This window comes from Bos indicus x Bos taurus, chromosome 11, assembly GCF_003369695.1.
Source record: "Bos indicus x Bos taurus breed Angus x Brahman F1 hybrid chromosome 11, Bos_hybrid_MaternalHap_v2.0, whole genome shotgun sequence".
Lineage (NCBI taxonomy): Eukaryota > Metazoa > Chordata > Mammalia > Artiodactyla > Bovidae > Bos > Bos indicus x Bos taurus.
Genome location: NC_040086.1, coordinates 13637385 through 13650162, shown reverse-complemented (window position 1 = coordinate 13650162; position 12778 = coordinate 13637385). Strand labels below are relative to the sequence as shown.

At 43.4% G+C, this 12778-nt stretch overlaps 1 protein-coding gene across 2 annotated transcripts in view; it reads right to left on the bottom strand.

Annotated features, from left to right (window-relative positions):
* ADD2 (adducin 2) overlaps positions 1-12778 on the bottom strand; it is a 125712-nt gene that overhangs the window by 26349 nt on the left and 86585 nt on the right. For both annotated transcript variants that reach the window (XM_027554947.1, XM_027554948.1), the window contains exons 8-10: positions 12586-12729; positions 10621-10719; positions 4002-4178 (exon numbers count right to left, since the gene is read on the bottom strand). In XM_027554947.1, coding sequence (XP_027410748.1) covers positions 4002-4178; positions 10621-10719; positions 12586-12729 — 420 coding nt within the window. The remainder of the gene's footprint in view (positions 1-4001; positions 4179-10620; positions 10720-12585; positions 12730-12778) is intronic.

Genomic DNA, 12778 nt, shown 5'->3' with positions numbered 1-12778 from the left:
TTTTTTTAAAGAAATCTCCGTACTGTTCTCCATAGTGGCCATATCAATTTACATTCCCATCAACTGTGCAAGAATGTCTCCTTTTCTCCACGTCCTCTCCAGCATTTATTATTTGTAGATTTTTTGGTGATGGCTATTCTGACTGGTGTGAGGTGATTCCTCATTGTAGTTTTTATTTGCATTTCTCTACTAATGAGCTATTTTGAGCAATTTTTCATGTTTTATTGGCCATTCACATGTCTTCTTTAGAGGAATGTCTTTTTAGGTCTTCTGCCCATCTTTTGATTGTTTTTTGTTTGTTTTTCTAATATTGAGCTGAATGAGCTGCTTGTATATTTTGGAGGTTAATCCTTTATCAGTTGCTTCATTTGCAATTATTTTCTCCCATTCTAAAGGTTGTCTTTTCATCTTGTTTTTGGTTTCTTTTGCTGTGCAAAAGCTTTTAATTTTAATTAGGTCTCATTTGTTTGTTTTCATCTTTATTTCCATTACTTTAGGAGGTGGGCCATAGAGGATCTTGCTTGCAATTTATGTCCAAAAATGTTCTGCCTATGTTTTTTACTCTAAGAGTTTTATAGTTTCTGGTCTTACATTCAGGTCTTTAATCCATTTTGAGTTTATTTGTATTATGGTGTTAGGACAAGTTCTAATTTCATTCTTTCACATGGAGCTGTCAGTTTTCCTAGCACCAGTTATTGAAGAGACTATCTTTTCTCCATTGCATATTTTTGCCTCCTTTGTCAAAAATAAAGTACCCACAGGTGCGTGGATTTCTGGGCTTTCTATCTTGCTCCATTAGTCTATATTTCTGTTTTGTGCCAGTACCATACTGTCTTGATGACTATAGCTTTGTAGTATAGTCTGAAGTCAGGAAGGTTGATTCCTCCAGCTCCATTTTTCTTTCTCAAGATTGCTTTAGCTATTCGGGGTCTTTTGTGTTTCCATACAAATTGTGAAATTTTCTGTTCCAGTTCTTTGAAAAATGCCATGGAAATTTGATAGGAATTGCACTGAATCTGTAGATGGCTTTGGATAGTATAGTCATTTTCACAATATTGAATCTTCTAATCCAAGAACATAATATATCTCTCTATCTGTTTGTGTTATCTTTGATTTCTTTCATGAGTGTCTTATAGTTTTTGGTATACAGGTCTTTTGTCTCCTTAGGTAGGTTTATTCTTAGGTGTTTTATTCTCTCTCTTTCTCTTTTTGTTTTTGCAATGGTGAATGTGATTGATTCCTTAATTTTTCTTTCTGATTTTTCATTGTTCACATGTAGGAATGCAAGGTACTTCTGTGTATTGATTTTCTACCCTGTGACTCTAGTAAATTCATTGATTAGCTGTAGTAGCTTTCTGATAGTATCTTATAGGGTTTTCTATGTATAGTATCATGCCATCTACAAACAGTGAGTTTTACTTCTTCTTTTCCAATCTGGATTCTTTTTATTTCTTTATCTTCTCTGATTGCCATGGCTAGGACTTCCAAAACTATGCTGAATAAAAGTGATGAGAGTGGGCATCCTTGTCTTGTTCCTGATGTTAGAGAAAATGCTTTCCGTTTTCCACCATTGAAAATAATATTTGCTGTGGGTCTATCATAAATGGCCCTTGTTAAGTTGAAGCAGGTTCCTTCCATGCCCATGTTCTGAAGAGTTTTTGTCATAAGTGGATGCTGAATTATGTTGAAAGCTTTTTCTGTATCCATTGAGATTATCAAATGATTTTTATCTTTAAATTTATTAATGTGGTGTATCACATTGATGGATTGGTGTACACTGAAGAATCCTTGCATCCCTGGGATAAAGTTGATTTGATCATGGTATAGGATCCTTTCAATGTGTTGTTGGATTCTGTTTGCTAGAATTTTGTTGAGGATTTTTGCATCTATGTAATTTTCTTTTTTAGTAATTTTCTTTTTGTGTGTGAAGTCTGATTTTGGTATCAGGGTGATGGTGGTTTCACAGAATGAGTTTGGAAGTGTTCCTTCCTCTGCCATTTCTTGGAAAAGTTTGAAAAGGCTAGACATTAGCTCTTCTCTAAATATTTGATAGAATTAACCTGTGAAGCCATCTGGCCCTGGGCTTTTGTTTTTTGGGAGATTTTTTAACACCATTTCTACTACAGTGCTTGTAATTTATCTGTTCATAATTTCTATTTCTTCCTGTTCAGTCTTGGATGGTTTAACTTTTCTAAGAATTTGTCCATTTCTTCCAGGTTGTCCATTTTATTGGCATATATTGCTCATAGTAGGTCTCTTATTATCCTTTGTATTTCTGCATTGTCTGTTGTAACCTCTCCTTTTTCATTTCTAATTTTGTTGATTTGAGTCTTGTCCCTCTTTTTTCTTGATATGCACTCATTATTTCTAATTTTTCTCAGTTGATTCTTTTGAACCTTAGAGGTAGGTAGATGTACTGACTATAAAGAAGAGTAATTTTGTTTTCTATACAACATGTACACCTCTTATTTTTAGATCTCACTGCCTTAAATTGATTTCCAGTATTATTCTTGAACAACATTAAATAATAGTGCTGAGAACAGAATCATTGTTTAGTTTCAAAATTTAATGGAAATTCTTCTAGTGTTTCACCACAATACTGGTGTTCGTTTTGACAAAAAAAAAAAAAGGTAATTTTAATCATATTAAATAAATGACTTCTTATCCTACTTAACACCTATTATTTTTATAAATTGAGATTACATTTTTATCAAATACCTTTTGATCTCAAAGTGATCCATAGGTTTTTATCCTTTGACTCATTGATATCATGAAATATATTTAGATTTATAATATTAAACCATCCTTCAACACAAGGAATGAACCCTCACTTGGTTATCATGTATTATTATTCTAATATTATGCCAGATACTATTTACTAGTTTTCATGCAGCATTTTTCATCAGCTCAAAGTGAGATTTGTCTGAATGTCTTATAATTGTTATGGCTTGGTTTCCTTCTCTCACTCTTCTCTGCCACATTTAAACAGCATAGGAATAGTCTGTTTCTTAAAAGTTTGAGGGAATTTCTGCATGAAACCATTTGGTCCTGGTGCTTTATTCAGCCACAGATTACTCAACACACAAATGTTAATAGGAGTTGTATTTTCATTGTGGATTGTACCTTTTAGTACTATAAAGTTACTATAAAGTTACCCTCAGCCCTGTAATAAACTGGTGATGATTTGGAGGAACTGGAAGCAAAACGGAAAGGATTAATTATTGCAAATGACCCAGACACAATAACGAAAGGGTCCAAATTAATAGCAGTGAGGAGGAGGGGAAATAATACAGGAATGCTACAAAAATAGGGCTCATCTTCACTCTTCTGAGCAATCTGGGAAGTCATAGCCTCTTCTTGCAGTTAGTTCCTCACTGTGTATGCTTTTCGCTTATTCTTGAATTGTTTCCTGTTTATGTCATATGTCATCAATTAAACTGTTAGTTCCAGAAGGAAGGGTGTCTTATAATGCTTTTGGATCCTTTAAAGCCCAGTCTAGTCATATATCAGTTAATTTTTTACCTGATTGTTTGCTTGATTCATCACAATAGGAATAGTGTTGTAATGCTGTTTATCGGGAATAGGGAAATCAAAGCTATTATGTTTTCTGCATTAAAATCATGAGATTAGAAGGAAACACAGAGCTAACTGCAAAAGAGGAGTAAAGCAAGCCACAATATGAGAGAGGCTCTGTGGTCCTGCTTTTTGCTGGATTACCACCTCACACGCCAACCAGTAGTTTCCTACCCCTTCTCCAAAGGGCACCCAGCAGGTGCAGCATCCACAGCCCTTGGAAAGGGAGTGGCAAAGGCCATCGTTTGAGAAGATTCAAGTACTATTAGCGTGACCACAAACTCTTAGTCAAGTTGCCAGTCAAAGGGCTTTAACAACTGAATTGTGATGCTGGCAGTTCTCATATCTACTGAGTGCTTCATACTGACTGGTTTTGGGGGGCTAACCCACAAAGGACTGTTCTGGAAGGACAATGGCAGGAGACTCACCAGATTGTCCAGCATCCTCATGAGGGCCTCGAACTCGTGCTCCCCCAGCCGGCTCTTCCGCATGGGCCCGAAGGTGCCCCCTGCCCACTGCACAGAGCCCACCTCATGAGGCCGCTGCTTCTCCTGTTCCAGCAGGATGAGGTTCTCCACACCCCCCGCGCTGGACAGAGCAGACACCTGTGGCAACGAGCAGAAAGCCGTCAGCTCACACACGTGCGTGTGTGTGTACACCCACAGCCCTGTACACATTCTGTGCTCCTGTGTGTAATAGAGAATGGGGATCAGGGAAGGTTAGAAACAGAAATCTCCGGAAAACTGAGTTGTATTTGGCTTTTTCCTCCTAGAGGAAAGCTGTTCCAAACCTGTAGGGCATGTGCCCATTCCCAAGGAAAAAGGTATTAGTATTTCTGTCCCAATGTCAGTTTTTAGGGAGACATAACAAGTGTTAGGAGAAAGCAATGGCACCCCAATCCAGTACTCTTGCCTGGAAAATCCCATGGACAGAGGAGCCTGGTGGGCTGTAGTCCATGAGGTCGCTAAGAGTCGGACACGACTGAGCGACTTCACTTTCACTTTTCACTTTCATGCATTGAAGAAGGAAATGGCAACCCACTCCAGTGTTCTTGCCTGGAGAATCCTAGGGACGGGGGAGCCTGGTGGGCTGCCGTCTATGGGGTCGCACAGAGTCAGACACTGCCGGGAGCCGGCGAGAGACATTCCACTCGTGACAAAGGTCATGAGGAAGGAGGCTCGGCATACGCAAAGGCGGGATCGAGCCTCAGGAGTCCCCCCGGATATTCTCGAGCATCTACCCCAAAAAAACCAGAGTCTGCCTACTTTATTGCTTTGTGCTCTCACCACTGACTTTACTGGGGGCTGTCCCCCATCACCATCTCACTCTCTCTGTCAAAGAGTTAACTTACAGCTCTAATTAATAAAGTTCCTGGGCAATTAGGAGTGTTTAAATCCAAACCCCTCAGATGGCTCTCTAACTCGCCTGACAAGTTTACCCGGACTCCTACAGCTATGCATACGATTGTTTACAGTCTCCCAGCCTCGAGAGGCATGGGAAGCTTAAGATATTCAAATAGCTGAGAGCCTCTCAGAGAGTTAAAAACTGTCAGAATAAACTAGTAAAGGATTTCATTGATGAACCAATGCTTGTTGCCAAGTTTTCACATCCCCTGAATTGTATCCTTGAATATGTATTAATTAATAGTTGGTATGTAGAAAAAATAAGTAGTGGCCTTGGTGTTAGTAACTTTAGACCCTTAAGGTAATAAATTCTTTCCTTTGTTGTAAACCCATTACACATCCGCCCTATAGGAATGCAATTTTATCTTCGGAAGATGGCGCCAAACCTTAAAATAATTACTCTTAGAGAAAATAAGTCTTTGTTGATAAGTCCTTGTCAAGAGTCATAAAATGTTAATAGGCCTTCTGGCCAGAAGACGATGTAAATCACTTAAACCATTTGTATACGATAAATTTGCAGGAAAGAAACCCTGGTTTTTGATAAGGGTCAAAGACTGCTGACTTTGCATCCCCTATTATCCTCTAGGTGTAACTTAGGGTATATAAGCCCCTATTAAAAATAAAGCTACGGGCCTTGCTCACCAGAGCTTGGTCTCCCCATGTCATTCTTTTCACATTCTGGCTGAAGTCTCCATCTGGACCGCGGATATCCTCTGTGACCATTTATTTGCCTGGGCTTCTAAGACCCACTCGAGAAGGTGTCTAAGGTGGGGCACCTTCTGCTATTCGAGAGGGCGCCTGCAGCCTCCGTGGTCAGAGCTAACCTGGTGTCACGGGTTATATTGATTTTCCGCGTAAGCCAAGCTACTCAGCCTCTTTTCTCCACTGAATTTTCCTACTGAACTATCCTCATTCTATTACTCTTATATCTCTAATTAACATATAAATAGTCGCCTAGGCCGTCTCTCCTTCGAATACCCTGGATCAGCCGGGGCTGGACCCCGGCAAGACACGACTGAAGTGACTTAGCAACAGCAGCAGCAGCAGGAAATGTTAAATCTTGAGAATAAAACAGCACAGAGGACTGAAAAGTTACCTGGCACAGAGGCCAACTTCAAGCTGTGATTATTTCCAGGGAACAAGGGAATTTGAGAAAAAGAGACTTCAATTCTTGTCTATAATATTTTACTTCTCCAAGAAGAAAAGGCTGTTGATATTTGTTAAATCCAGTGAGTGGAGAGTGAGTATTGTATTATTCTCTGTATTTTTCTGTTTCTGAAATATCTCCCCTTAAAAAACAAGTCACTTGAAAGAAATAAGCTGGCTTCTAGGCCAACAAAATATGAGTGTGGCCTGTTGGGATGAATTAATAGGTCTAAAGGAAGAACATCCTCCATAATGGGCTTAGTCAGTCAAGGAACCCCAGAAAAAGGAGACAGATGAACAGCAGACAGGCACAGCCAGGCTCTGTATAGGGCTCAGAAAACTTTCACCAACAGACTTAGAGTGTTTGCTCCACTGTCAAGGCTCCAATGGGGAGGCAACCATACAGGTAACCAGAAGCCATGGACTTGGGGTTTTAGCGCAAGAGGTATGTATATAAAACAGGTAATTTTAGAATGATCCTAAAAACATTTATGAATCCAACTAATCTTATTTCTAATTCCATGCTCATCTGAAAGTACATTTTATTTACACCCCGTATCTGCCACCCAGATACAATTGGCTATGATGTGGCTTCTTGGGTAAGTCCAGACACAGAGAGAGAAATGGTGGATTCCAAGTATTGTAAGTATTGAAGCTGAAGTTTTGTACTGCACATCAAGACCCTTCCCCAGTAGCTCAGCTGGTAAAGAATCCGCCTGCAATGCAGGAGACTCCAGTTTGATTCCTGGGTCAGGAAGATCCCCTGGAGAAGGGACAGGATACCCACGCTAGTATTCTTGGGCTTCCCTGGTGGCTCAGATGGTAAAGAATCCGCCTGCAATGCAGGAGACCTGGGTTTGAGTCCTGGTTTGGGAAAAGCCCTGGAGGAGGGCATGGAAACTCTCTCTAGTATTCTTGTTTGGAGAATCCCCATGGATAGAGGAGCCTCAGAGGCTAGCGTCGCAGAGTCAGACACGACTGAGCAACTAAGCACAGCATCAAGACCCTAGTGTTCTGATTAATATTTATTACTCCCTGTAAACCTGCTTGTCATGGGGGAACAGCTCTGATTATTTAAACTTCCAGTGTTCCAGTTTTTATGTCAGTTATTGTTTTATTGAAGATGAAAGAAATCGATGTAGCCTGATGAGAAACCCAGGCCGATGAAGCCCTGAGGATCCTGGACATGCTCCAGAGAGTATGAGTCACCAGTGTAACATACAGCCCCATGAGACTTCCTGGAGGTCAGCCAGGCAACCTTCTCAGTGACCCCCCAACACTCTGTGAAGAGGAAGAAGTAGGAACAAGCATTTTCCACACCCTCTTCATCCAAGGCATGTGTCCCATAGAAGCCTCCATTTTTAGCTTAAAAAGATGACTCCACACCCTGCAAATATATATAACTAGAGGCCATTTATTCCATACTCTTACAAAAAATAAGAGTCCTTATCTAATATTCCTAGAAGGTGTCAGCTCCATGCTTGAAGAGGCAGCCTAAAGTATTATTATCCAAATGTTAGAAGGGTTACAATGAGATGGTAGAGATTACATTGAGCTGAAATCTACCTTTTTATCATGTTCATTCACTGGTCCCAGCTCTGCCCTCTGCTGCCCTGTTCTCTAATTCTGAAGTCCCTCACACCCGGCACTGAGGCTGAGCATGTGGGAATACACTCTCGAAGATAGCAAATCCTAGGTGGTTGATCAATTACCACATTCATCCTGGACTCCTACCTGGTCAAGGCAGGCTTTAGCCCTAGGACCCTGAAACCTTGACCTGAAGTGCCAGCTCCCTGGGGAGAGGCCCCAGCCTGTCAGCTGACCTTTCCCGCCAGCCTTTACTGCCCTGAGAGGCAGTGCGATGTAGTATTTAAGACATAGAACTTGGGTACCAGGCTGCCTGAGTTTGGATCCTGGCTCCACCACCTACTTGCTGTGTAACTCTGAGCAGCTATTTACCCTCCCTGTAAAATGAAAATAGTATATTGACCTCATGAGATTTATTTAAGGTATTCCTAAAGCTCTTAGAACAGCACCTGGTACATAAAGAGTGGCATAGAAACACTTAGGAAAAACAAATTCTGAGGCTTTACCATGGAACGCTGAGAGGCAGTGCCCCGGGGACTGGTCATTTGTGGAGGAGGAGAGAACTGCCCACTTCCTTGCAAGAGCTGCCTCCTCCCATCTCCCTCTTCCCCTCTGCGTTTCCATGGCGATGGGTAGCACATGAAGAGTTGCCTGAGCTGCTTCTCATCTGCCTGTAAGCAGAGCAGGTAGCCACCTCTCTGAGCAGAGGATGACCCAGTTTCCTGGAACCCCAAATGGATGGAAAGCAAAGAGAATGCTGTCCCCAGGAGAGAGGAACAGGCTCTTAGCCTTGAACCACTGAAATGACCACAGACACATTTGCTTATTTGCCAAGATCACTGAGAAAGAAAATTAGTCCCATAATGCAAGCAGAACTCCAGTGCAGGTCATCCATCTGGAAACGTCCCTCTCAGGGGCTGCAGTCCCAACAGCTCTGCAGGCTGCTGGCACCTGTTCTCTTCTGAGCCTTACTCCACCCACACCCTTCATCGATCTCTCCTGTTTTTCTTCTACTCCTTCCAGTTCATTTCTCCCTCTAGAAGCCTTCCTGCTCCACTCACTGAAAAAAGACACTGGAGCCTTTCTTGGGGTTATCTGCCCCCATTGCCTGATGTACTTTATAAAAGTCGCATCGAACCAGTCCCAACTGAAAAGAATGTGACAGCAGGCAGGGCCAAGAGGAGCAGCAGGGCTGTCCAGGAGAGTGGAGGGCTGCTCAGCCCTTCATCTAGCCGAAGGCCCAGCTAGATGGACTTCCTCCCTTTGGTTAAATAGCACAAGGGCCCTTTCTGGGGATCTAGAGCCTATGGCAGAGAAGGCACTGGCAACCCACTCTAGTACTCTTGCCTGGAAACTGCCATGGACGGAGGAGCCTGGTAGGCTGCAGTCCATGGGGTCGCTAGGAGTCGGACACGACTGAGTGACTTCACTTTCACTTTTCACTTTCATGCATTGGAGAAGGAAATGGCAACTCACTCCAGTGTTCTTGCCTGGAGAATCCCAGGGACGGGGGAGCCTGGTGGGCTGCCGTCTATGGGGTTGCACAGAGTTGGACACGACTGACGTGACTTAGCAGCAGCATAGCCTATGGAGGCATACTCTATCCATTCATTTTTAGGGCTGGGCTATCTTTGCAAGGAGATAAGGCTTTATCATTTTCTCATAGAAGCCTCCGTCTATGAGATCTTTGCAAGGAGATAAGGCTTTATCGTTTTCTCATAGAAGCCTCCTTCTGCATAAAAATGGGAAACTCTTCAGAGTTCAGATATGGAGAAGAGAAAATGGGCTTATCAGAAGCTCTGCCAGGTTCTAACATCATCCAGGGGTCAGAGTTCAGGGCCAGGATCATTGGATGAGGGGAGGGGTCACCTCTTCATCACTGTCCTCTCAACTTATCCTTTAAAAACCACTGAGAAAGGTCCCACTTGTACAGCCTTCACTAGTGATGCTTTTGGGATTACTCCCATTCTTCCTGCATAGCGACCAAGACAAGGGTGAGCAGTCTTCCTTGGGATACTGCTCTGCCAGGAGAGGGCAGACAGGGCCCCACAAGGGATGCAAAGCGCTGACTCACCCTGGAGCAGCTGGCCTCCCCTGTCAACCGAGTCCTGACAATACCATCAGCAACACCTCTCCTTGTCTGAAAGGCCATCCTCACAAGGTCTCTGTAGACCCAGTTCTACAGCTGAGGAAACAGGAAATGGAGGCTTGCAGGGGGCAAGTCCCTGACCCAAGGGCACAGATCCCAGGGCTGGGAAGGATGGAGCCCCGTCAGTTGTGCAAGACCCTCCTACTCACCCCTGACGGCTTGCTGCACTGAAGGAGCACATGGTTGGCTTATCCACCTTGTTATTTGATAAAACTGCAGGATGTGTGTTTTCCTATTGCTTGTCCACCCACCCTCTATCTCATCCTTTACCAGTTAGGAGGACCACACCACAGGCTCCCTGGACTTCACCCTGGGGCTTCCCTGGTGCCAGGCCTGCCATGCCAACACTCCACCTGGGCCATCTCTCCATTTCTCTTTCTGGACTTGACCACATTCAGAGTCATTGCAAGCTACCCTCTGCCAAGCAAAGAAAAGCAGACCTACCTGGGTGGTGTTTGTGAGGGGACACCCCAGGTAACACAGGAGCATGGGACAGTCCTCCCACTGTCCTACTGGTGAGCCCAGGCATCTTCCTGCCCTCAACACTGACCCCCAAGAGTTGGGTGCTGGTTGTTGGACAAGGGTGATAAAAAAATTTAAAGCTGCAAAACTAAGTGTGAAACTTTAGAAGGATAAGGCAGAGAAGCAGAGTGAGGCTCCACCTAAAGGTCTCCTTAAATCACAGCGCAGGGGGCCACCACCATTACCCCTGGGCCCTACCAGAGCCCCTCCTGGGCCCGCTGTCCAGGGGAACATGCTTACCTGTATCTCACACGCAGCCTGTAGGTGGAAGATCTTATAAAACGCCTCCTCCACGGTATCACCCAGAGCAACCACTCCATGGTTTCTTAGCACCAGGATCTGTACAGGAGCAAACAGCCAATTGACACTTTCAGCCTTCTAAACTTCAGTTAAGAGGGAGAGATTTTTCATTTTATTCAGATCAATTTCCATATCCCATCCCGGAACACCTGCCCCCTAGTTCCTCACTCACTCTCCCTATGCAAAAACCCAATGCAACCCCCATGAGTTTTAATATCCACCCACAAGAATGCTTAAGGCATATACCCAAAGAAATGGAAGATGCTTTTTAAAACTGAGACTGAATAGCTTGGTGGCTTGCTTTGGGCAAGGCTTGGGTTTTTAGGCCCTGAGAGCTTAGAAGTCTGAAAAATGAATGGTATGTCAAAGTGAATAAATGTATTTGCCATTAAATACAAGGGTCCGACTTGTCCCCTGTGACTGGGTTGACTTGTGAGTCAAATCCAAGGGAATGATCCGCGAGAGATGATCCTGCATACACAGGTGAGTTGGGTCACCTCTCTGCCCCTCAGGCTTCCTCCCCATGAACTCTGTGGGGCCTGGCAGCTCTAAGATCCTACAGTTCTGTGAAAGAGGCCATAGCAACCTTTTATTCTATCTTACTAGAGGAAATAAAAGCCTAAAGAAATTGAAAGTCTCCCAGCTAATCAGGGGCAGAGTTGGAACCCAGGCCGTCCCTGATGGTGCAGTGTTTTTGACTCAGCCGGGGGCAGGCAGATCTAAAAGGGGGAAAAACAGAAAACAATTTACACCAAGGTCCAGGTGCACCCTCCCTTCTTGATTGGTTTCATCCTTAAGGATGTTCTGAGTAAAACCCAGGTGACAACCACCTGGGCGCTGGGATGCAGACCCAAGCATCAGATCCATCCTTCCAGTACCTGGGCTGAGGCCCAGTGGCCTAGTCCTCATATCTGTTCTTGCTGAAAACAGCTGGAGTTTTTTTCCTCTTAAGAGCCACAGAGATGGGAAGAGACTATGACTCTCGCTCACAAAAGATTTTACAGATAGCGAACGCCCTTGTCTTTTTGTAGCACTTCAGGGTTGTGAACATCACCCCTCTCCTGGCTCTGCTCATGAGGTTTCAGAGGATGGCAGGAAAGGGTAGCATGGATTTCTGCTCCATGTTAGAGATGGGAAGACAGGGACTCTCAAATGGGAGATGACTTCAGCAGCAGCAAGGAAGGGGCAAAGCACCCATCAAGTCAGGCTTAGCTCTGAAACTTCCCCTTCTAAGCTCACCAGCCCTGATTATGTGCTGTTATAAAATAGGTCTTCAGACTTAAATCAAGCAATAATAATGAGATTCTGTTCTGTCAAGTTAGCAAAAAAATAAACAAATAAATAAATAAGGGATAACACTCAAGTTTGAGGAGACTATAGAAAAATGGCATTCTTATACATACTAGCCTCATCCAGAGGAGAGGGCAGTTTGTTACTATGCAGAGTAATAAGTTAAACTATGCATCCTTTAGAAATCAAACACAAAGATGTAGCAGAAGGAATTTTCATCATGGAATTGTTTACATTAAAAGAAAATTCGAGGAGAAAAATCTTTTCAATGTCCAACCATAGAGGACTGTTCAGGTAAATGACGGCACAGCCATTCATACGGTGACATATAATTTAAAATAGTGATTAGAAAGTATTTTAATAACTTACAGAGGAGTTGACTGTATATTGCTAAGGGGAAAGAAGAGTTTTACAATCCTAGTTTTCTAAGTCTACGTGAATAGATACGGGAGTGTGCATCAAAATCGAAGGGTAGGGTGAAAGATTATTTCCTTTCTTTTGTTGCTCTTGTTTATCTGCAACTTATAAACATTTTCCAATGATATTTATCCCTTTTGTGATGTGGGTTTTTGACAACCCCTCCCAGAGCATTTTCCTAGAACAGCTGAGCCGAACCTTGCAGGTGGGTCCAAGGCACTTCTGCAGGTTGATCCGATCAGCTTCCTGCTCCATCTCACCATTGAAGTCATAATACGCCATGTCCCCCACCAGCAGGGCATCGTGGGACACAGGCAGGAGGCCCCATTTCATGGCTGACACCTTCAGTGAGATGAGAAATGGTTAGCTACCCCCACCCTCCCCACCCCCT